General features: G+C 49.9%; 2 protein-coding genes across 2 annotated transcripts; both read left to right on the forward strand.

Moving 5' to 3' along the window:
• Positions 1–6471: 6471 nt before the first annotated feature.
• On the forward strand, positions 6472–7210 carry h2ax1 (H2A.X variant histone family member 1). Its single transcript, XM_080483708.1, has one exon. The coding sequence runs from the start codon at positions 6527–6529 to the stop codon at positions 6911–6913; it is 387 nt and encodes a 128-aa protein (XP_080339834.1). The 5' UTR covers positions 6472–6526; the 3' UTR covers positions 6914–7210.
• Positions 7211–7920: 710 nt separating this feature from the next.
• crtam (cytotoxic and regulatory T cell molecule) lies at positions 7921–18621 on the forward strand. The gene is made up of 10 exons (XM_080482751.1): positions 7921–7973; positions 10011–10151; positions 10222–10374; positions 11150–11272; positions 13316–13471; positions 14382–14564; positions 15694–15762; positions 15883–16029; positions 16111–16191; positions 17329–18621. The coding sequence occupies exons 1-10, from the start codon at positions 7928–7930 to the stop codon at positions 17505–17507; spliced, it is 1278 nt and encodes a 425-aa protein (XP_080338877.1). The 5' UTR covers positions 7921–7927; the 3' UTR covers positions 17508–18621.
• The last annotated feature ends 6148 nt before the right edge of the window (positions 18622–24769 follow it).

Below are 24769 nucleotides of genomic sequence, written 5' to 3' on the forward strand. Positions count from 1 at the left end.
TTAGAGTTAGAGGGTTAGGGTTAGGGTTAGGGTTAGAGTTAGAGGGTTAGAGTTAGAGTTAGAGTTAGAGTTAGAGTTAGAGGGTTAGGGTTAGAGTTAGAGTTAGAGGGTTAGGGTTAGAGTTAGAGGGTTAGAGTTAGAGTTAGAGGGTTAGAGTTAGAGTTAGAGTTAGAGTTAGAGGGTTAGAGTTAGAGTTAGAGTTAGAGTTAGAGGGTTAGAGTTAGAGTTAGAGTTAGAGGGTTAGGGTTAGAGTTAGAGTTAGAGGGAATCAAACTACAGTGAGAAAGAAAATGGTTCAGGAGTCTGTCTGGGGCTTCCGTGTCCTTTTACTCCTGTCAGCCTTTACAACTTGGATTTCTATTTTTAAATAAATATCATCCTCTTCTCTTTATCTGCCGAGGCCCCCAGGCCCCCAGAACCCCAGAACCCCAGAACCCCAGAACCACAGAACCCCAGGCCCCGAGGCCTCCAGGCCCCCAGGCCCCCAGAACCCCAGAACCCCAGAACCACAGAACCCCAGGCCCCGAGGCCCCCAGGCCCCCAGGCCCCCAGAACCCCAGAACCACAGAACCCCAGGCCCCGAGGCCTCCAGGCCCCCAGGCCCCCAGAACCCCAGAACCCCAGAACCCCAGGCCACCAGGCCACCAGGCCCCTAGGCCCCCAGGCCCCGAGGCCCCCAGGCCCCCAGGCCCCGAGGCCCCTAGGCCCCCAGGCCCCGAGGCCCCCAGGCCCCCAGGCCCCCAGGCCCCTAGGCCCCCAGAACCCCAGAACCACAGAACCCCAGGCCCCGAGGCCTCCAGGCCCCCAGGCCCCCAGAACCCCAGAACCCCAGAACCCCAGGCCTCCAGGCCCCCAGGCCCCCAGAACCCCAGAACCCCAGAACCACAGGCCTCCAGGCCCCCAGGCCCCCAGAACCCCAGAACCACAGAACCCCAGGCCCCCAGGCCCCCAGAACCCCAGAACCACAGAACCCCAGGCCTCCAGGCCCCCAGGCCCCCAGAACCCCAGAACCCCAGAACCCCAGAACCCCAGGCCCCCAGGCCCCCAGAACCCCAGGCCCCGAGGCCTCCAGGCCCCCAGGCCCCCAGGCCCCCAGAACCCCAGGCCCCGAGGCCTCCAGGCCCCCAGGCCCCCAGAACCCCAGGCCCCCAGGCCCCCAGAACCCCAGGCCCCGAGGCCTCCAGGCCTCCAGGCCCCCAGGCCCCGAGGCCCCCAGAACCCCAGAACCCCAGAACCACAGAACCCCAGGCCTCCAGGCCCCCAGGCCCCCAGAACCCCAGAACCCCAGGCCTCCAGGCCCCCAGGCCCCCAGAACCCCAGAACCACAGAACCCCAGGCCCCCAGGCCCCCAGAACCCCAGAACCCCAGAACCACAGAACCCCAGGCCTCCAGGCCCCCAGGCCCCCAGAACCCCAGAACCCCAGAACCCCAGAACCACAGAACCCCAGGCCCCCAGAACCCCAGGCCCCGAGGCCTCCAGGCCCCCAGGCCCCCAGAACCCCAGAACCCCAGAACCCCAGAACCCCAGGCCCCCAGGCCCCCAGAACCCCAGGCCCCGAGGCCTCCAGGCCCCCAGAACCCCAGAACCCCAGGCCCCGAGGCCTCCAGGCCCCCAGGCCCCCAGAACCCCAGGCCCCCAGGCCCCCAGAACCCCAGGCCCCGAGGCCTCCAGGCCCCCAGGCCCCGAGGCCTCCAGGCCCCCAGAACCCCAGAACCCCAGGCCCCGAGGCCCCCAGAACCCCAGGCCCCGAGGCCTCCAGGCCCCCAGGCCCCGAGGCCTCCAGGCCCCCAGAACCCCAGAACCCCAGGCCCCGAGGCCCCCAGGCCTCCAGGCCCCCAGGCCCCGAGGCCCCCAGGCCCCGAGGCCCCCAGGCCACCAGGCCCCCAGGCCCCGAGGCCACCAGGCCACCAGGCCCCTAGGCCCCCAGGCCCCGAGGCCCCCAGGCCCCCAGGCCCCGAGGCCCCTAGGCCCCCAGGCCCCGAGGCCCCCAGGCCCCCAGGCCCCCAGGCCCCCAGGCCCCTAGGCCCCTAGGCCACCAGGCCCCCAGGCCCCCAGGCCCCTAGGCCACCAGGCCCCGAGGCCCCCAGGCCCCCAGGCCTCCAGGCCTCCAGGCCCCCAGGCCCCCAGGCCCCGAGGCCCCTAGGCCCCCAGGCCCCGAGGCCCCCAGGCCCCCAGGCCCCCAGGCCCCTAGGCCCCTAGGCCACCAGGCCCCCAGGCCCCCAGGCCCCTAGGCCACCAGGCCCCGAGGCCCCCAGGCCCCCAGGCCTCCAGGCCTCCAGGCCCCCAGGCCCCCAGGCCCCTAGGCCCCTAGGCCACCAGGCCCCGAGGCCCCTAGGCCCCCAGGCCCCCAGGCCCCCAGGCCCCTAGGCCCCTAGGCCACCAGGCCCCGAGGCCCCCAGGCCCCCAGGCCCCTAGGCCCCTAGGCCACCAGGCCCCGAGGCCCCTAGGCCCCCAGGCCCCGAGGCCCCCAGGCCCCCAGGCCTCCAGGCCTCCAGGCCCCCAGGCCCCCAGGCCCCTAGGCCCCGGTCTCTGATCATTGATTGGATTGGTGTGAAAATAGACGATATATTCTGCAATATAAAGTAAAACATCACATTTGGAGGACGAGGGGGAGGAGCAAGAGGAGGAGCAAGAGGAGGAGGAGGAGCAAGAGGAGGAGCAAGATGAGGGGGAGGAGCAAGAGGAGGAGGAGGAGCAAGAGGAGGAGCAAGAGGAGGAGCAAGAGGAGGAGGAGGAGCAAGAGGAGGGGGAGGAGCAAGAGGAGGAGCAAGATGAGGGGGAGGAGCAAGAGGAGGAGGAGGAGCAAGAGGAGGGGAGGAGCAAGAGGAGGAGCAAGAGGAGGAGCAAGAGGAGGAGGAGGAGCAAGAGGAGGGGGAGGAGCAAGAGGAGGAGCAAGAGGAGGAGCAAGAGGAGGAGGAGGAGCAAGAGGAGGGGGAGGAGCAAGAGGAGGAGCAGCAGCAGCTGGGTGTCAGTGACCTGGACTCCTGAAGGTGGAGTGTCCCTCACAGCCCTGGTCAGCCTGGACCAGGAGGAGGAAGAGGAGCTGAGATGTGAGAAGAAGAATCCAGTTCATGATGTTCAGCCTGCAGACGGAGGAAAGAGAATGAGACACAGTGATGAAGAGGAAGAGTGGAGACCGTGATGAAGAGGAAGAGTGGAGACAGTGATGAAGAAGAAGAGTGGAGACCGTGATGAAGAGGAAGAGTGGAGACAGTGATGAAGAGGAAGAGTGGAGACAGTGATGAAGAGGAAGAGTCTCTCCTCTCAGGATGGTTCTGAAGGTTTCTTTAGTAACTTTACCTTCCATCACTTCACCCACATCTCTTCATCTTCATCTTCATCATCTGAATCTTTATCACTAACTTGTGACTCACCAGGAAGAGTAACTAGTAAACTAAGAACTTCTAGTCGGTGGAAGTTTGTGTGAATTGAATTGTTGGTTTTGATGAGTTGAGAGTTTCTCTTCAGGTTATTAGTTTACGTTTCTGGTTTGACTCCAGCTGGAATCAGAGAATCATTAACATTACATTGTTCCACCGCAGGTCCATTCAGGGACAGTCCAGAAACTTTGGTCAAGCTGGAGTCTCTGATTACTCCTATTTCCAAGTATTTTTAGGAGTATTGCACAAAGACTTGAAGTTTTGAAGAAAACAAGTCATCGTTCCGAAACACTGAACTCATCAAGAGGAAGAGACGATGAAGAGCAGGAGACATTAAAGGAAAGAGCCTGGCTGGTGTCCTACCTGGCAGAGGACCTGAGAGCAGCTGGGTCCTCTACACGTCTTTAGCGCCGTCTGTCCCGTCCCCCGGTGTCCTACCTGGCAGAGGACCTGAGAGCAGCTGGGTCCTCTACACGTCTTTAGCGCCGTCTGTCCCGTCCCCCGGTGTCCTACCTGGCAGAGGACCTGAGAGCAGCTGGGTCCTCTACACGTCTTTAGCGCCGTCTGTCCCGTCCCCCGGTGTCCTACCTGGCAGAGGACCTGAGAGCAGCTGGTTCCTCTACACGTCTTTAGCGCCGTCTGTCCCGTCCCCCGGCCGCAGACAGACTTTATACTGGCCTGGTTTCCTCCTGAAGAGACGACAGGAAGCAGAGAAGAAAAGGAGCAACTCAAGCTGCTGGGCTCGTCTGACACCTGAACAATGGACAGACATATATGTGTCTTTATCGATATGATGTCAAGGCTTCACACACCTGCTGTCATCACCTGTCCTGCTGTCCTGCCTGTCCTGCTGTCCTGCCTGTCCTGCTGTCATCACCTGTCCTGCTGTCATCCCCTCTCCTGCTGTCCTGCCTGTCCTGCTGTCATCACCTGTCCTGCTGTCCTGCCTGTCCTGCTGTCATCCCCTGTCCTGCTGCCATCACCTGTCCTGCTGTCATCACCTGTCCTGCTGTCCTGCCTGTCCTGCTGTCATCCCCTGTCCTGCTGCCATCCCCTGTCCTGCTGCCATCACCTGTCCTGCTGTCATCACCTGTCCTGTCTGTCCTGCTGCCATCACCTGTCCTGCTGTCATCCCCTGTCCTGCTGTCATCCCCTGTCCTGTCTGTCCTGCTGTCATCACCTGTCCTGCTGTCATCACCTGTCCTGTCTGTCCTGCTGTCATCACCTGTCCTGTCTGTCCTGCTGTCATCACCTGTCCTGCTGTCATCCCCTGTCCTGCTGTCATCACCTGTCCTGTCTGTCCTGCTGTCATCACCTGTCCTGTCTGTCCTGCTGTCATCCCCTGTCCTGCTGTCATCACCTGTCCTGTCTGTCCTGCTGTCATCCCCTGTCCTGCTGTCATCACCTGTCCTGTCTGTCCTGCTGTCATCACCTGTCCTGCTGTCATCACCTGTCCTGTCTGTCCTGCTGTCATCACCTGTCCTGTCTGTCCTGCTGTCATCCCCTGTCCTGCTGCCATCCCCTGTCCTGCTGCCATCACCTGTCCTGCTGCCATCCCCTGTCCTGCTGCCATCACCTGTCCTGCTGTCATCCCCTGTCCTGCTGTCATCCCCTGTCCTGTCTGTCCTGCTGCCATCACCTGTCCTGCTGTCATCTCCTGTCCTGCTGTCATCACCTGTCCTGTCTGTCCTGCTGTCATCACCTGTCCTGCTGTCATCCCCTGTCCTGCTGTCATCACCTGTCCTGTCTGTCCTGCTGTCATCACCTGTCCTGCTGTCATCCCCTGTCCTGCTGTCATCCCCTGTCCTGTCTGTCCTGCTGCCATCACCTGTCCTGCTGTCATCCCCTGTCCTGCTGTCATCACCTGTCCTGTCTGTCCTGCTGCCATCACCTGTCCTGCTGTCATCCCCTGTCCTGCTGTCATCACCTGTCCTGTCTGTCCTGCTGTCATCACCTGTCCTGTCTGTCCTGCGTGTTTGTGAGGCTCCAGTCACAGAACTTCTTCTCGTCCTTCAGCTGGAGTTTGACATCGACTGGCTTCACCTTCTTTGGATCATCACTGATTTAGATCTGGAGGCTCGGTTCTCCTGTGAGGAGAACCAGAGTCTTTTAAATGTAGTCAATCAAGAACCGTTCACCAATTCACTTGAAATCTTTACATTAAACTAAAGGTAATCTCAGCAATGTCTGTGTTTGACTCTCCAACCTGCTGCAATAACATGAATCTCTTGTTTCCACACTGACGGTTCCTCGTTCTGCACCTCAGCAGCAGCAGGTCTCTGGTTCTAATCCTCCTTTTATGAAGAAGTGATTCTCACAGAACCGATGAAAACATCTCGGAAACAAATGAGCTGTTTGACGACCAAATATCTTCAGAATTCCTCCGGGGGTTGTTACATAAGCACATTGTTAGAACCACTTCCATTGTTAGAACCACTTCCATTGTTAGAACCACTTCCATTGTTAGAACCACTTCCATTGTTAGAACCACTTCCATTGTTCCACTCAGATTTACTCCACGACTCTAAAACCACCATGTTCCTCCTCTGCTGCCGCAGGCAAAATGCTTTTTGTCAGGAAATCAGGTCTCTGGTCTCTGGTCTCCATCACACACCTGGAGAGAAAGACACACCCAGGTGAACAGAACCTGAGACCCCCCCCTCCCCCCTCCCCCCTCCTCCCCCCTCCCCTCCCCCTCCCATGACCTGGACATTAAACCGCAGATTCACTTCAGGGGTCTGAACTTTCAAACTGACTGAATCTTTCAGTTTATTGACTCATTTGTTAAAAACAACTCGGGACTGAATCTCGGATCCACAGCAGGACGCAGCGTCCCGGTTCGGAGACGTTCTGAGGAATTTCTTGTTGCGTTACAAGTACAGCCCGTTACCGAGCCGCGCTCCTCCATCTATTACGTGGCTATGCAGATAAGCGCGGCGGGCTCGTGTCCGGGATTGGAGCGTCGCTCGGTAGCGGACAGGCGTGACGGCAGGACGCGCGGCTCCATTGGCTCGTGCGCTCCAGCGCGCAGCGGCCAATCGGAGCAGCCTGGGAGCTTTAAAGCGCTGCTCGCGCTGTTCCATTACGTAAAGGTCCAGCGCGTCTCCCCGGTACCTCTCTGCGTCACAAGCCACAACCAGCCACCATGTCCGGCCGAGGGAAAACCGGAGGCAAAGCCCGGGCAAAGGCCAAGTCCCGCTCCTCCCGGGCCGGCCTGCAGTTCCCGGTGGGCCGAGTCCACCGGCTGCTGCGCAAAGGAAACTACGCGGAGCGCGTCGGCGCCGGGGCCCCGGTGTACCTGGCCGCCGTGCTGGAGTACCTGACCGCCGAGATCCTGGAGCTGGCGGGGAACGCGGCCCGGGACAACAAGAAGACCCGCATCATCCCGCGGCACCTGCAGCTGGCGGTGCGTAACGACGAGGAGCTGAACAAGCTTCTGGGGGGGGTGACCATCGCCCAGGGCGGCGTGCTGCCCAACATCCAGGCGGTGCTGCTGCCCAAGAAGACCGAGAAGCCCACCAAGACCAAGTAGACCCGGACCAGGGCCAGGTAGACCCGGACCAAGTAGACCCGGACCAGGACCAAGTAGACCCGGACGCTTTTTACTTTAGTTTTTGGACAAACGAGCTCTGGACGGTTCGTTGTATTTCTACTCAAACATTCATTGGCTTCATCAGAACCATCAGACTGCTGGAAAATGGAGGCGCTCGATGATGATGATGATGATGATGATGATTCTGGGGGGGCGTAAAGAACAGGGCTCGATTTGCAATGCTGCTGCAAAACCTGCTAATTTGTTATTTTATTTTGTTTCAATAAATGTTGTTTGGCTGAACTCAGGCTTTTTGTTGTTGACATCCCGGAACTCTGTGTGTGTGTGTGGGGTGGGGGGGGGGGGGGGGGGGGGGGGGTGAGATGGTGACTGGGGGTCTGAGGTCGAGACCAGGACTGTGAAGGTGGGCTGATGCTCCAGGTTGTAGGCAGGACCTGCTCGCAGTTTGGGGGCGGGGCTTAAATAACAACATAACGAACCTATTTAAACTTCAGTGGAAAAAAGAAAAAGCTCCTCCATGTTTAAGAAAAAGATTAAAGTGTTCAGGTTTCATCTTCATTCAGCAGATATGGGAAGTTTTAACCTGCAGAGATTTTCTCTACTGGCAGCAGGTTTATGTTCAAAATGACTCATTTAACCATTCCTTCTTAAAATACCCCCCATCCAGATTGAAACTTTTTCATTGGTTTAGAAGAAAAGACTAAAGTTAGTTAAGTGAGTTTTAGACCAGAGAAGATGATCCAACAAGGACTTTCCCTCCTGGACTAATATTGTCTTCAGTTTGTCCTGAGCTGGATTGTTGGATTATTGTATGAAGCTTCAGTCAGGGACTCGTTCTAAGAGAACAGAAACTGAAGTATGAAGCGGTACTTTTACAGTTGGTATCACACTGTCAAAAGAAAGGTCTGGAAACCACGAGTGTGTGATGTCATGGAAGGTCCCTGAGCAGAGGACAAAAACAGCAGAGGAGGAAATGAAGAGCGACAGTCAGAGATGGAGGTGAAGCTGCAGCTCAGCGTCGTCCTGCTCCTCCTCCAGGGTGAGTCCTCAAGCTTTTCATCACATCTGAGCCCACGACTGGAGGCTGGCCAGGCTTTGTTCAGGAGTTCTACTTGTAATTCAAACTACAGTGTTCAGGAGCTCTACTTATAATTCAAACTACAGTGTTCAGGAGCTCTACTTATAATTCAAACTACAGTGTTCAGGAGCTCTACTTGTAATTCAAACTACAGTGTTCAGGAGTTCAGTAGTTGTACTTGTAATTCAAGCAGTGTGGGGGGTTTGTCCTCTGGACAGTGAAGGTGAAGACGTTTCATTGCTGCAGGAGACATGTGTCCTTCATGTTTTAACACTGAGTGAATCAAACCTCTGGCGGTGTGGCGCAACTTCATGTGTTCATCCCCCAGACGTTCCTCATGGAGCTTCACTTTGAGAACCTCAGAGATCAGAGAACATGTTCTATTGTTGGACACAAAGACGAGACCAACTTTGACTGAATTAAAGTTATAGGACATCAATGAAGCCGTATCAGGAATCATCTTTTAAAATGTGGTCAGTCCAATCAGCACATCTCCTTCATCTCATCCTTTGTGTTCATTGCCATGGAAACGGGGCCCGGCGGCACGGTGGCGCAGTGGGGAGTGCTCCCGCCTCACAGTGACAAAGTCTAGGTTCAAGTCCCAAGCTATTCTGTGTGTGTGTGTGTGTGTGTGTGTGTGTGTGTGTGTGTGTGTGTGTGTGTGTGTGTGTGTGTGTGTGTGTGTGTGTGTGTGTGTGTGTGTGTGTGTGTGTGTGTCGGCGCTGAGTATCAGTTCTGTGAAGATAAATAAAGTATGTTTCTTCTTCTAATAGCAGAGATTTCAAAGAATTGAATCTGAACTCAGAATCCAAATGAGACAAACGAAAAGACAAGCAGACCTTTTCTGTTTCACACCATCGTCAGGTGAAGCTTCTTTAAGCTGATCTTCACACATCCTGTCAGCCACTGAGGGACCATCAGGTCCAACAAGCTTTATTTCCTGGAAGTGGAAAAAGTGAAAAGGCTGTGCTGAGGTGGGTTTTCCACACAGCTCGTCATTCAGGACAGAAAAAGTCCCCCAAAGCCCCCGAAGAACTCAACTCAGTGTCTTCTCTCACAGCCTCCTACTTTCTCTTTCACCAGCAGAGTCCTAACCACATCACTTCCTCTTACACACACACGTGTGTGTGTGTGTGTGTGTGTGTGTGTGTGTGTGTGTGTGTGTGTGTGTGTGTGTGTGTGTGTGTGTGTGTGTGTGTGTGTGTGTGTGTGTGTGTGTGTGTGTGGGAGAAAAGCAAACAAACTGTTCTGTCCATGATGCGGTGGACTGAGGCCCCGTTTCCACGATAACGTTTCACGTGACAAAACCTAATGCGTAAAAACAAAGTGTTGTGTTTCCACTGCAGTAAACACGCTGACAATGTTGGAGTTAGTCTGCCGGGCCACTGGAGGGCGCTGTTGCTTGCTCTAGTAATGAAACCAAACAGAGGTGTGCCAAGAACAAAACGCTATAAACGTGAGGAAAATGGCTAGAACCCGACGTTCTCATGGACTGATGAGAAATCAGATGCCATCAGGGGACAGTCCCACCGCTCCGACCCTCCACCGCTCCGACCCTCCACCGCTCTGACCCTCCACCGCTCCGACCCTCCACCACTCTGATTAGTGTTAGATCCGCTAAAGATTGTTACATTACGTTCCGTTCTGGAACGTTATGAATCGTTCTGTTATGGAACGTTCCATTATGGAACGTTATGAATTGTTCCATTATGGAACGTGTGTTCCGTTATGAATCGTTCCGTTCTGGAACGTTATGAATCGTTCTGTTATGGAATGTTATGAATCATTCCGTTATGGAACGTTATGAATCGTTCCGTTATGGAACGTTATGAATCGTTCCGTTATGGAACATTATGAATCGTTCCGTTATGGAACACAGAAGTGAACCCAGAGCGTACAGCAGTATGGATGCAATCATGTAACACTGGCGGCTTGCGGACGGTCTGCAGACGCCCCTTGTGCAGAGCCTGTGAAGGTCTTAAGGATGTTCTCTCTCAGGTTCTCTGGCCATGAGGACTCAGGTGACCCTGATGAAAGGGGAGACCCTCAGGTTGAGGTGTCCCATCTCCAACGCTCACAGGAGCCCGGTGGAGTGGAAGAACCCTGAAGGCTTCGTCATGTTCTTCAACCAGAATAAAGGTGAGGATTTGAGCAGCAGCTCAGCAGCTCCCAGTGAACGAGGCGTCTGAACGTGTTTCTCTGCTTCCAGCGCTGAAGGACAAACGCTACAGCATCACCAAGCTGTCTGAGTCCCGCTTCTCCATCAGCGTTTCCAACATCAGCTTCAAAGACGGAGGAAACTACACCTGTACCCACTATGGTCACCCCCCCATCGAGAGGAAGGTGAAGGTGACGGTGATCGGTGAGTGTACTTCTTCTTTGTCTTCACTGTCCTTCCTGTTTGTCTTCACTGTCCTTCCTGTTTGTCTTCACTGTCCTTCCCGTTTGTCCTCGGTGTACTTCCTGTTTGTCTTCACTGTCCTTCCTGTTTGTCTTCAGTGTCCTTCCTGTTTGTCTTCAGTGTCCTTCCTGTTTGTCTTCGGTGTACTTCCTGTTTGTCTTTAGTGTCCTTCCTGTTTGTCTTCAGTGTCCTTCCTGTTTGTCTTCGGTGTGCTTCCCGTTTGTCCTCGGTGTACTTCCGGTTTGTCTTCGGTGTCCTTCCTGTTTGTCTTCGGTGTCCTTCCTGTTTGTCTTCAGTGTCCTTCCTGTTTGTCTTCGGTGTACTTCCTGTTTGTCTTTAGTGTCCTTCCTGTTTGTCTTCAGTGTCCTTCCTGTTTGTCTTCGGTGTGCTTCCCGTTTGTCCTCGGTGTACTTCCGGTTTGTCTTCGGTGTCCTTCCTGTTCGTCTTCAGTGTGATTCCTGTTTGTCTTCGGTCTACTTCCTGTTTGTCTTCAGTGTTAATCCTGTTTGTCTTCGGTCTACTTCCTGTTTGTCCTTGGTCTACTTCCTGTTTGTCCTCAGTGTACTTCCTGTTTGTCTTCAGCATATCTCTGACATTGTTTCACCTCCATTACAATCATTGAGTACAACAGACTAATAGAAGGTCAAGAACGTGACAGAGGAAAGTCCTGCAGGGTCCTGGAGGGTCCAGGTCCTGGAAGGTCCAGGTTCAAGTCTTCATTGTTGTATCTCGGCAGGTGGACCTCTACTCTCAGTCACGAGACACGAAGGAAAGTTCTGGATCAAATGTTCAGCTCAGGCCAACGCCTCGCCGCCACTGCTCTCCTGGAAAGTTGATGACGGAACAGAGTTTTCTACGGGTGAGTTTAAATCAAAAGTTTTAAAAAGTGGCACAAAGACAAAACAACTAAAGACTAACTTCACTCCAACAATTCTGATGAGCAGAAGAAGAATGAAGAGTTTGAAAGTTTCTGGTAGTTTCTCTTCAGACCAGGAAGTTGAGCTTCACTCATTGCAGCCGCCTTCAAAATAAACTCAGTTTCCTGACGACAAACCACAGGAAACCATCGTCACCTGGTGCTGATGGTTTCACCTTGACTGTTACCTCTGCAGCTGCAGCAAGTCTGGCTCCGCCCACTGACACACACCGTGACTTTAAGAGAAGCAGGTGGAGGGACAGGTGAGGTAGGAACCTGGTTCTCCTGTAGGAACCTGGTCCTCCTGTAGGAACCTGGTCCTCACGTAGGAACCTGGTTCTTGAGGAGAAACCTGGTTCTTGAGTAGGAACCTGGTCCTCCGGTAGAAAACTTGTTCTTTAGTAGAAACCTGGTCCTCCAGTGGGAACTTGGTTCTTTAGGAGAAACCTGGTTCTTGAGTAGGAACCTGGTCCTCACGTAGGAACCTGGTTCTTTAGTAGAAACCTGGTCCTCTGGTGGAAAACTTGTTCTTTAGTAGAAACCTGGTCCTCCAGTAAGAAACTGGTTCTCCAGCAGGAAACTGGTTCTCCAGCAGGAACCTGGTTCTTTGGTAGGAACCTGGTTCTCCAGCAGGAAACTGGTTCTCCAGCAGGAACCTGGTTCTTTGGTAGGAACCTGGTTCTTTGGTAGGAACCTGGTCCTCACGTAGGAACCTGGTTCTCCAGCAGGAACCTGGTTCTTTGGTAGGAACCTGGTTCTTTGGTAGGAACCTGGTCCTCCGGTAGGAACCTGGTCCTCCGGTAGGAACCTTGTCCTCCAGTAGGAACCTGGTTCTCCAGCAGGAACCTGGTTCTTCAGTAGGAACCTGGTTCTCCAGCAGGAACCTGGTTCTTCAGTAGGAACCTGGTTCTTTGGTAGGAACCTGGTCCTCACGTAGGAACCTGGTTCTCCAGCAGGAACCTGGTTCTTCAGTAGGAACCTGGTTCTTTGGTAGGAACCTGGTTCTTTGGTAGGAACCTGGTCCTCACGTAGGAACCTGGTTCTCCAGCAGGAACCTGGTTCTTCAGTAGGAACCTGGTTCTTTGGTAGGAACCTGGTTCTTTGGTAGGAACCTGGTTCTTTGGTAGGAACCTGGTCCTCACGTAGGAACCTGGTTCTCCAGCAGGAACCTGGTTCTTCAGTAGGAACCTGGTTCTCCAGCAGGAACCTGGTTCTTCAGTAGGAACCTGGTTCTTTGGTAGGAACCTGGTCCTCACGTAGGAACCTGGTTCTCCAGCAGGAACCTGGTTCTTCAGTAGGAACCTGGTTCTTTGGTAGGAACCTGGTTCTTTGGTAGGAACCTGGTCCTCCGGTAGGAACCTGGTTCTCCAGCAGGAACCTGGTTCTTCAGTAGGAACCTGGTTCTTTGGTAGGAACCTGGTTCTTTGGTAGGAACCTGGTTCTTTGGTAGGAACCTGGTCCTCACGTAGGAACCTGGTCCTCCAGTAGGAACCTGGTTCTCCAGCAGGAACCTGGTTCTTCAGTAGGAACCTGGTTCTCCAGCAGGAACCTGGTTCTTCAGTAGGAACCTGGTTCTCCAGCAGGAACCTGGTTCTTCAGTAGGAACCTGGTCCTCCGGTAGGAACCTGGTCCTCCAGTAGGAACCTGGTTCTCCAGCAGGAACCTGGTTCTTCAGTAGGAACCTGGTTCTTTGCGGCTCCATTCTGGCCACTGAGGAACGTTATTGAAGGCAAACATTGTAATAAACCTGAACAGTGGTTCTCCTGGAAACGAAGCGTCAGGTGAGTTAAACTGTGAACATTCAAGCTGAAGGCTGAACATGTCGGTGTTTCTCTCCAATATGTCCCCGTACCTTTCACCAAACAAGTGTGGAGGGTTGCGTTGCCAGTAAACGGTATTTAAGGCTCATGAGGCTGCTATTTAACGTCCATCCAGACGGCTGTTTTCCTGCTCAGGAGTCTGATGGAGTCTCTGTCTCCTCCTCAGCTGGAACACTGTCCCAGCAGAAGCAGAAGAAATATGGAACTGAGTCCCTGATAAGCCTCCAGTCGCTGCCGGGCAGGGTGACGGTCCACTGTTTGCTTCGCCATCCGGCATTGAACTCACAACCTCTGATGAACTTTGTCAACGTTGGACGTGACCGTGAGTACATTTCCTCTCTGACTGCTTGTGGAGAAACAGGAGGTCCGGTACCAGAGGAACCTGAACGTCAGATTAAAGAAAGCACTGACCACAAGCGGGGAGCTTTAGTTTTATAGTACTAAAGTCCTGCTGATCAAATACTGTCACAAACACAGAAGCTGAAAATTCTAAATTCCGTGTTTAAACTCAAATGACTTAATAAAAATTAAAGGTTCAAACTCATTTGGAATGAATCGATACTTCAGCTCCATATGAAAGGTTGTTTTTGTCATGTTTAAGTCATCTGAAGTAAGTTTATGGAAATCTTCTAGGGTATTCAATAAACATGACATAGTGTTATCTAAGTGTGTTTTAATACTTTTAAAGTTATAATAAAACTCCCTGATGGGCCACGTTCATGATAAAACATGATAACAAGTATTAACCCGACAAATTTCACACGTTTCTATTTCAAGCTTAAAAAGTCTCTAAATTCAGATGTTTCTTCCTCGACTTCTATCAAATATTGGCTTAATACTTTTGTGTGCCACTGACCTTCTATATAATACAAAAGTAAATTGCAATTCTTATTAAGATGAATTAGAAGCACGTCAAACTTGGACAGGTCTAATGTAGAAAGTTCTTCTTTCATAGTTTGTCACATTTGCAGTTTCAAAGTTTGAATCCGTTCGACCGTGAAGACAGAAGTTCTCCACGAGGAGCACCGGCTCCATAAAGGCTTGTTCTAATTGAGCGTAGTTTCCCTTGTTAGAGGACGAGTGTCGTCCCAGAGCAGGGAAAGCACCAGAAGGTTTGTCGTCCCAGAGCAGGGACACCTCCAGTCCGACCAGAGACACTGACTTCCTCTGATTCCCAGAATGGTGAGTGAAGAGGAAACAACCTGAATCCTCTCTTACTTTGTCTGTCCCAGCTGAGCGATGTGGCCTGGCAGCCTCCAGCAGCGCCGCCTCAACTCCACCTCACAGCTCCACCGGACCACCAGCAGAGGGAGGGGAGACCGGAGCGCCAACCTCTGACCCCGCCTCCACCCAGCCACCCCCCCCAACACGCCCCTCTGAGCCCTCCCTGGACCCCCAACATCTCAGCACCAGAGGTGGGTTCATCTGACCTCCTCAAGTCAGCGTCGGCGTCGAGTGACTGGACTTCAGGTGTCTGACACTGTTAGAGATGATCCATTGGTTCAGAGGAAGGCTCCGCCCCCTTCTCTCCCCCAGCTGTGATCACACCAAACAGCTGGAAACAAGCCTTCTAAAATGGCCTTGATTCCCAAACTTCTGCAACTTCAGAGCAAAGATTCAAGGCCCCTCTAGAGGATAAAGAGATTTCAAAAACAATCACAACTAAATCAACTTAACATGAATTCATACTGGAGATTGAAGCAAGACTCAACCTGCTCCTGTGAGGAGCAGCGTCTGCATCAGACGGGACAGGAAGTCCTCCATATCGACCCTTTATTTAAGTCTTCTGGGTCTCCTGACTTCCATTAAATCACTCAAAACACTAAAAAGACCAAAACTGATGAAATGGCTGAAAAACTCTTAAAATGGTCAAACTGGTAAAAACTGTCCAATTATATGGTTTTATAAATGAAGCAAAACTATATAGTGACTTTAATGGGCTGTATTATCTTTATCATTACCTCTTTTGTGGCTCCAGATGAATTTTAATTCTAAACAGCAGCTTAAAAACTCCACATTATTTTGTACATGAAGAAGTGACTGGAGGTGACGGAGTCTGTGGAAAGTACCGCGTTCACACCCTGTGGGCGTGTTTCTGTTTCCGCTGGTGGAGATCTGGTGGGGGTGAAGCTGTGAACGACGACAGCAAGACCACTGAGAACCAAAAACACGATCTTCCTTTTCATTTCAGACGACAGTATTTGGAGCGCTCCATCTGTTTCCCACGGTTTCTGAACTGATGATATTTGGAAAAAGATCCTAATTAAAACGCTGCTTTAGGGGCACAGAGATGTACACTGGAATGTTAGGAGCTGCACAGTTTAAAGTGGTAGAAGATGATGGAGGGAGTGCTTTTCACCAACAATGACCATGTTGTGTCATAAAGAGTTTCTTTGACCTCTGGACCCGGAGCTCTGCAACATGCTGCTCACCTCCATGCATCAGCAGCTGCTGGATCTGAATGAGCGGGAGACTTTTAAAACCTGCAGGACAATAGAAGTGGTTTCAGTCTCAGTATTGACTTTGTTCCACTTATTTTGAAAGGTTGGGCTTCAGAGAGCGAGACGACAGAAGACATCCCGTCCAGTAACAGTACGAAGGGAAACCACACGGGTACGGAGGCTGGTCGACCTAAACGTCATGTTTAAATGGCCGACAGTGACAGAACACCTTTCCTTTATCATCACTGCTTCCATCATGTGTACCGGAGGTTTGCATTTTGCTCACTCACAGGAATCTTAAGCTCCGACCAGCAGATAGGCGTCAGAAGAAATTCCCGGCTGCTGGTCTTCCTGGTGACATGTCTGATCGCAGGCCTGCTGGTGGTGGTTCTTTTTCTGGCCATCAAGCTGAGGAAGGCTCATGTTGCCTGGAGGAGAGGTGAGCTGGACCCGAGTCCCTGGAGCTTCAGCAGAGGCCAGCCGGTCCTCAAACTCACCATTTCAAGTCTTTCTGTTCCAGAGAACGACGAAAGTGTTCCTTCAGAGGAGAGCAGTAAGTCCAAGACCAGCCAAGAAGAGAAGAACATCCAGAGGCGAAGAGGTGTGTGGATCATCTCAATAAACTCTCTGCATTTTTCTTTTCTGCCACTTTTATGGGCCGTGGTGCTGTGGTTAACGCTCTCGCCTCACAGCAAGAACAAACTTCTGATGAGATGGGAGCAGACAGACCCCAGAGACACACTGAAGGCAGATATATAGCAAAATAAGTACCTAAAACTCACATTGTGAAAATATAACTTTTTACTTTAAGAAACAAATGAGTTAATCATCTTTCATTTATGTGGCATTTCCTGCAGGTTTGTCACACAAAACATAAAATAAAAGACAGGAATGAGATAAAACACAGTAAAATAGGTGTGACTGTGAAAACAAGATAAATGAAAAGACAAAAATACCTTTGGGAAATCAAATAAACATCAAAAAACATCAGGCAACAGTAAACTGATGATAAAAACTCCATTAAAGCTGCGAGCAGCACTGAGCGGGTCCTCGCACCCACACTGTGGGATGTGTTGCATGTTGACTTGTGTTGACAGCCTGGGAGGGGGGCGGCCCCACGGCCCCACGGCCCCACGCCCACATGGTCTTTCAGTTTTGAGGTCTGTTCTACATTCTGAGCAGATTTCAGGTCTGGAGGACGTAGCTTCAAAAATGTCCCACATAACGAACAAAATGGCGGACTTCCTGTTGGGTTAGAGTCTGGGGGTCATGACTTCCTGTTGGGTTAGAGTCTGGAGGTCATGACTTCCTGTTGAGTTAGAGTCTGGAGGTCATGACTTCCTGTTGAGTTAGAGTCTGGAGGTCATGACTTCCTGTTGAGTTAGAGTCTGGGGGTCATGACTTCCTGTTGAGTTAGAGTCTGGAGGTCATGACTTCCTGTTGAGTTAGAGTCTGGAGGTCATGACTTCCTGTTGAGTTAGAGTCTGGAGGTCATGACTTCCTGTTGAGTTAGAGTCTGGAGGTCATGACTTCCTGTTGAGTTAGAGTCTGGGGGTCATGACTTCCTGTTGAGTTAGAGTCTGGGGGTCTTCAACACTATATGAAACACTCACACTAAAAGTGTTTTGCTGTAAACAAAACAACAATAATGTCTGAGGTTTATTTCAATAGGAATCATTATGTATCCTGCTGTTTGGCTTTAAACCCCCAAAGTAAACTTGGTCTGTCTGTCTCACAGGACTCTACAACACCACATTAGCAGCTCAGTACGTCGTCCAGGAACCGACCGTCCTGGTTCCAGAGGTCGACGCTGCAGCACAGACTGTTACTGACAGTGGAAATCAACACCTCAGCTCTCATCCTGAACCAGTGGCTCAAATAACCACCAGACTGGACGTCAAGGAGACGTCTCTCTGACATCACTGCCATGAAGACGAGTCGTCTCTCTGCCATGAAGAGGAGTCGTCTCTCTGCCATGAAGACGAGTCGTCTCTCTGCCATGAAGAGGAGTCGTCTCTCTGCCATGAAGACGAGTCGTCTCTCTGACCATCTGATAACTCGACTTCCTACTGAAACTGGACAAGTTTGTTCTGACTTGATGTTTGGAGACGTTGATCCTCAGGAAATGAAGCCGTTTTAGTTTCATGGTGATGGTTACTAGCCGGACTGTGGATGCTCTCCTCTTCTCCTCACCAGCTTGTCCTGCAGTTTGCTGATCTCACTGTCGTGTTTGACAGTGTTTTCCGACATGGTGTCACCCGAAACCAGGAGAAGGAAAAGCGAGTTTCATGGACAGTCCTGTCTGATTGTTCCTCACAGCGTTTCACCAGCGGCTGCCTGGACTGTCAGCGGCTGTATTAAGGAGATAATTGAGTCCATGGTAATGTTTATACCCGTTAATATTCACTCTGAGAAAACTCTTTAGTCTGAAACTGCATTAAACTGGAGACTGGTCTTCTTGGAACGACTCCGACCGTCTGAACAGCAGAAACAACAGAAAACCTGTGAAGTCAGGTTTAGTTTGCCTCCAGTGGAAGTTCCTGACTGAAGACCTGAACAAGCATAGAGAGACAATGGCAACACTAAATGGAACTGTGTGTGTGTGTGTGTGTGTGTGTGTGTGTGTGTGTGTGTGTGTGTGTGTGTGTGTGTGTGTGTGTGTGTGTGTGTGTGTGTGTGTGTGTGTGTGTGTGTGTGTGTGTGTGTGTGTGTGTGTGTGTGTGTGTGTCCTCTGGTAGCTGATCAGGATCAGGAAGCGAGGCCCACTGAGACTGTTTGTTCTCAATAACTTTGTACGTATCTTTTGAAATGAACTGCCCACAGGACTGTTATACCCTACTCTGACTGTAGGGGGCAGAAAACACCATTTTGGATTATGTTTGCTTTACAATGTTTCTCCAGATTTTTTTCAAGTTTTTCCAGGTTCAGTCTCATTTATTAATTAAAATGTATTGATTGCACATTACTGAATGCAGACCAATAAATTTAAATCATAGAGATGCAACCTGGTCATTGAAATGATTACAAATGGATTTCTTGTCTGTTTTTTCCATTTTCTTTCCTTCAGCCGCCCTCAGTCCAATGTTGGGTTCCTAAATTGACCCTCAGCTGTCAGAACATTAAGAACCCCCGATCTAAACCCAACAAGAAGGAAAAACAATCTTCCTAGCTCCTCCTCCAACATTGAACCACTGCAGGTTGGCCGTACGTTCAGCTAGAGACTTTATTACATTTTTAAACGTTGCCACATCTGTCCACTATTCACACATTCTCAGTCGGCGTCCCACAAGAAGCGAGGACCTATCCAACACTGCTTGCAGCTTTAATTTAATATTCAACTTTCTTACTAATTATGCTGTGTGGAGCAATGTTTAAAGGCATTTCCCTCTGGGATTACTAAAGTATTTCTATTCTATTCTATTCTAAAATGTCAAAATTGTCTGAAAATGGGAGAGCCACTAAAATCAGGAACAAACCCAGCTGAAAATGCAATGAAATGTTTCCCGTCCTGCCATCCAGTGAACGTTTTGGCTCAGCCCTCCTTAAAGAGACATTAGCCCCCCTTAAAACATGATTTGTGAAATTTTGGGGGGTCTCTAAAATATTGTTTTTTTCCATGCACTTCCTTCTTGTTTTGAGTTCTGTCATGATCATGTGTAAAGTCAGGCTATTTGTATTGATTTCTATTAGTGCGTGAGGGTGAATCTTCACTCTTTCACTTTAATCAAGTTGCCGGCCTGCATGCAGTTCCTGTCCTCACCATTGAAGTGTGGGGGCGCCAGACTTACATGTCACTTTAAATCAACCAGCCGCTCAGTTTTAAACAGGGAAACCTGGTAAATGTGGGATTTCCTAATAAAAACTAATGTGGGGGACTCTGAGGAGCAGCAACAGAAGCTGATCCAGGTCTGTGGAGGCTTCTGTCTGGAGCTCTGGTAGTCTGGACCTTTTCTTTTCTAATTCTGATGCTCATGTATGTTTGTTGTTGATTATTGGTTTGTTGATGCGTGTTAATGTATTTCAGAGGTTATTTTGTGCATGTTAATGTGGATTCCTGGTGGAGTCACACTTTTTTTTTTCCATTGACGTTCATATGACTTCCAGACAAGACGTCCATGTAACGTCCAGGAAATTCAGACAAAAACATCCACAGTGACTTTTTGTGTCCAGTTGTGTCCTTGAAGACACAACTGGACACCAGTTGTTGTTCAGTGAGGAAGACGGGTAGGCCCGATAATGAATGCGTATTGAGTCACCACCCTGCTTTAATTGATTTCTGTTTTGTTGATGTGTTGTTTGACTAAATAGTTATAACTTTACATGCAGAGATTTGCCTTTCAAATGATTCAATTCAATTCAATTTTATTTTAAAGTTCTAAATCACATCAACAAACATCTCAGAACCTCTTACAATGATAGAGAACAACAGAACCCAACTAAACCTTCCAGAACCTCTTACAATGATAGAGAACAACAGAACCCAACTAAACCTTCCAGAACCTCTTACAATGATAGAGAACAACAGAACCCAACTAAACCTTCCAGAACCTCTTACAATGATAGAGAACAACAGAACCCAACTAAACCTTCCAGAACCTCTTACAATGATAGAGAACAACAGAACCCAACTAAACCTTCCAGAACCTCTTACAATGATAGAGAACAACAGAACCCAACTAAACCTCCAGAACCTCTTACAATGATAGAGAACCACAGAACCCAACTAAACCTTCCAGAACCTCTTACAATGATAGAGAACAACAGAACCCAACTAAACCTTCCAGAACCTCTTACAATGATAGAGAACAACAGAACCCAACTAAACCTTCCAGAACCTCTTACAATGATAGAGAACCACAGAACCCAACTAAACCTTCCAGAACCTCTTACAATGATAGAGAACCACAGAACCCAACTAAACCTTCCAGAACCTCTTACAATGATAGAGAACCACAGAACCCAACTAAACCTTCCAGAACCTCTTACCATGATAGAGAACCACAGAACCCAACTAAACCTTCCAGAACCTCTTACAATGATAGAGAACAACAGAACCCAACTAAACCTTCCAGAACCTCTTACAATGATAGAGAACAACAGAACCCAACTAAACCTTCCAGAGCCTCTTACAATGATAGAGAACAACAGAACCCAACTAAACCTTCCAGAACCTCTTACAATGATAGAGAACAACAGAACCCAACTAAACCTTCCAGAGCCTCTTACAATGATAGAGAACAACAGAACCCAACTAAACCTTCCAGAGCCTCTTACAATGATAGAGAACAACAGAACCCAACTAAACCTTCCAGAACCTCTTACAATGATAGAGAACCACAGAACCCAACTAAACCTTCCAGAACCTCTTACAATGATAGAGAACAACAGAACCCAACTAAACCTTCCAGAACCTCTTACAATGATAGAGAACAACAGAACCCAACTAAACCTTCCAGAACCTCTTACAATGATAGAGAACAACAGAACCCAACTAAACCTTCCAGAACCTCTTACAATGATAGAGAACAACAGAACCCAACTAAACCTTCCAGAACCTCTTACAATGATAGAGAACAACAGGACCCAACTAAACCTTCCAGAACCTCTTACAATGATAGAGAACAACAGAACCCAACTAAACCTTCCAGAACCTCTTACAATGATAGAGAACAACAGAACCCAACTAAACCTTCCAGAGCAGCAGATGGAACAAGCAACAGAGGAAACCAGGAAGAACTCCCTCTCAGGAAGAACAGTTCATAAGAAGTCCCTCTTCAGGAAGAAAGGGGGCGGAGCCTAGACTCTGGAAGGGGGGGGGGGGGGGGGGGGGGGGCATCCGCCTTGACCGGTTGGGGGGAGAAGTACATGGGATAGGACAGGGAGAGAGAGGAATAGAAGAGGGAGAGAGAGAGGAATAGAAGAGAGAGAGAGAGGAATAGAAGAGAGAGAGAGAGGAATAGAAGAGAGAGAGAGAGAGGAATAGAAGAGAGAGAGAGAGAGGAATAGAAGAGGGAGAGAGGAATAGAAGAGGAAGAGAGAGAGGAATAGAAGAGAGAGAGAGAGGAATAGAAGAGAGAGAGAGAGAGGAATAGAAGAGAGAGAGAGAGAGGGAGGAATAGAAGAGGGAGAGAGAGAGGAATAGAAGAGAGAGAGAGAGAGGAATAGAAGAGAGAGAGAGAGGAATAGAAGAGAGAGAGAGAGAGGAATAGAAGAGAGAGAGAGAGAGGGAGAGAGAGGAATAGAAGAGAGAGAGAGAGAGAGAGGAATAGAAGAGGGAGAGAGAGAGGAATAGAAGAGGGAGAGAGAGGAATAGAAGAGAGAGAGAGAGGAATAGAAGAGAGAGAGAGAGAGGAATAGAAGAGAGAGAGAGAGAGGAATAGAAGAGGGAGAGAGGAATAGAAGAGGAAGAGAGAGAGGAATAGAAGAGAGAGAGAGAGGAATAGAAGAGAGAGAGAGAGAGGAATAGAAGAGAGAGAGAGAGAGGGAGGAATAGAAGAGGGAGAGAGAGAGGAATAGAAGAGAGAGAGAGAGAGGAATAGAAGAGAGAGAGAGAGGAATAGAAGAGAGAGAGAGAGAGGAATAGAAGAGAGAGAGAGAGAGGGAGAGAGAGGAATAGAAGAGAGAGAGAGAGAGAGAGGAATAGAAGAGGGAGAGAGAGAGGAATAGAAGAGAGGGAGAGAGAGAGAGGCAGACAGGCCAGAGAAGTACAAATACTAAGAAAAGTCTATGATGAGCGTTGGTCTGATGATGAACCAATCTCAGTCTGGAGTTTAAGGGCCGTGCCGTTGTGGGGGGGTCCCAGTGCTGTGGGGGGGTCCTGGTGCTGTGGGGGGGTCCCGGTGCTGTGGTGGGGTCCCGGTGCTGTGGGGGGGTCACGGTGCTGTGGGGGGGTCCCGGTGCTGTGGGGGGTCCCGGTGCTGTGGGGGGGGTCCCGGTGCTGTAGGGGGGTCCCGGTGCTATGGGGGGGTCCCGGTGCTGTGGGGGGGTCGGGTAGTAGGACCGTGGTAACTCCACTCTGGGAGTCTTGGGTCTGATCCCCTGGATCCTGCTCCCCTCCTGTCAGGATCTGGTGGCTCCAGTAATGTTGTTACACAGAGAGAAAGAAAGAAAGACAAGAAACAGAAGCTCCAAATGTAGAGTTCCTCCCTTTAACGGGAGAGAGGAAATCCCCTCAGCAGTCTAGGCCTAGAGCAGCTCAACTTAGTGCTCCTATTCTATTCCTAATGAGAAGCTCTATCAAAGAGGAAGCTTTTTAGTCTCCTCTTAAATAAACTAATGGTGTGGGCCCTTCGGACCGAGGCTGCTAGTTGATTCCAGAGTAAAGGAGCCATATGGCTGAAACTCCTGCCTCCTCTTTTACTTTGAAGGACTTTAGGGATTACCAACAGTCCTGCATCCTCAGAGCCAAGGGCTCGTGGAGGGTGAGACCCTTCTAGAAGTTTCTCCATATAGGACGGAGCCTGGTGATGAAGAGTTTTAGATGTGATCAGAAGGATGTTGAATTCTATTCTAGATTTGATGTGAAGCCAGTGTAAGGATGCTAAGACTGGGGAGATGTGCTCTCTTCTTCCAGTTCTGGTTAGTAAACCTGCAGCAGCGTTCTGCTCTAGCTGGAAGATCCTAACAGAGGAGTTTGGACATCCTGACATTAGGGAGTTACAATCATCTCATCTTGAAGTCACAAAGGCAGGAAGCATTTGTTCTGCATCTTTGAAGGACAAGAAGTTTCTCATTTTTGCAATATTCCTTAGATGGAAGAAGGCTGTCCTGGAGACATGTTTAACATGGGACATAAAGGACAGATCCTGATCAGAAATGACACCCAGGTTCCTAATATCACTGTTAGAGGTTAAGGTAATATTATCTAAGGTAATCAGACTATCTGAAAAGTAATCCCTGAGCTTTTTAGGACCTAGGATTAGAACCTCAGTCTTGGATGTGTTGAGCATTAAGAAGTTGATAGACATCCAGGACTTAACGTCCCTGAGGCAGGACTCTAGTTTAACAAGTTGGTCGGCCTGATTGGCTTTAACTGATAAATAGAGCTGAGGATCATCTGCATAACAATGAAAGTTAATGTTGTGTTTCCTAATTATATTTCCGAGTGGTAACATCTAGAGATTAAACAATCTGGGTCCGAGGACGGAGCCTTGTGGTACTCCACACAGGACCCCTTCATGTATTGAAGATTTGTTATTTACATGAACAAATTGAAACCAGTCAGATAAATATGATTTAAACCAGTTTAAGGCTAAGTTTTTAATGCCGACGCCATCTTCTAATCTCCTTAAGAGTATTTTATGATGGACAGTATCAAATGCAGTACTAAGGTCTAGAAGAAGTAAAGCAGATAGAAGAGCTCTATCTGAGGCCGTTAGAAGGTCATTAGTAACTTTTAGCAGAGCAGTCTCTGTACTGTGGTTCATTCTGAAGCTGGACTGAAGGTCCTCTAACAGATTATTCTCCTGCAGATAATCCTGGAGTTGTTTAGCCACTACTTGCTCCAGAACCTTTGACAGGAAAGGAAGGTTGGAGATGGGCCTGTAGTTTGAGAGAAGGCTTGTGTCTAAGTTTGGCTTCTTAATGAGAGGTTTAATAACTGCTAGTTTAAAGGATTGGGGCACATAGCCTATTGTTAGAGACTGGTTAATAATTGTGAGTATAGAATTATTGATTAGTGGCAGTGCCTCTTTCAGAATTCTAGTAGGAATTGGGTCCAACAGGCTAGTAGTTGGTTTAGCAGAAGAAATAAGGGAGTTTAGTTGGACTAGTTGTATTTGCTGAAAGCATTCCAGATGACTGTTAGGTTTAACCAGTTCCTCTGTTATGGGGCTAACGGACGGTAGGGTTTGATGGATGTTATCCCTAAGCCTTGTCATTTTATTTTGAAAGAACTTCATGAAGTCCTCACTACATATATTGATAGGAATGGTGGGCTCAACACTATTTTGGTTCTTGGTCAGTTTGGCTACAGTACTGAAAAGAAACCGAGGCTTGTTTTTGTTTTCCTCTATTAAGGATGAGTAGTAATTAGTTCTACTTCTACTCAGAGCTTTCTTATAAGTTTTGAAGCTATCCTTCCAGGCTATATAATCTAGCTCTGTTTTTGTTGAACGCCAAGTTCTTTCTAATCTACGGGAGCGTTGTTTAAGCTGGCGGGTTGATGAGTTAAACCATGG

The sequence above is a fragment of the Lipophrys pholis genome (genome assembly GCF_963383615.2).
Source record: "Lipophrys pholis genome assembly, chromosome: 16".
NCBI classification, from domain to species: domain Eukaryota; kingdom Metazoa; phylum Chordata; class Actinopteri; order Blenniiformes; family Blenniidae; genus Lipophrys; species Lipophrys pholis.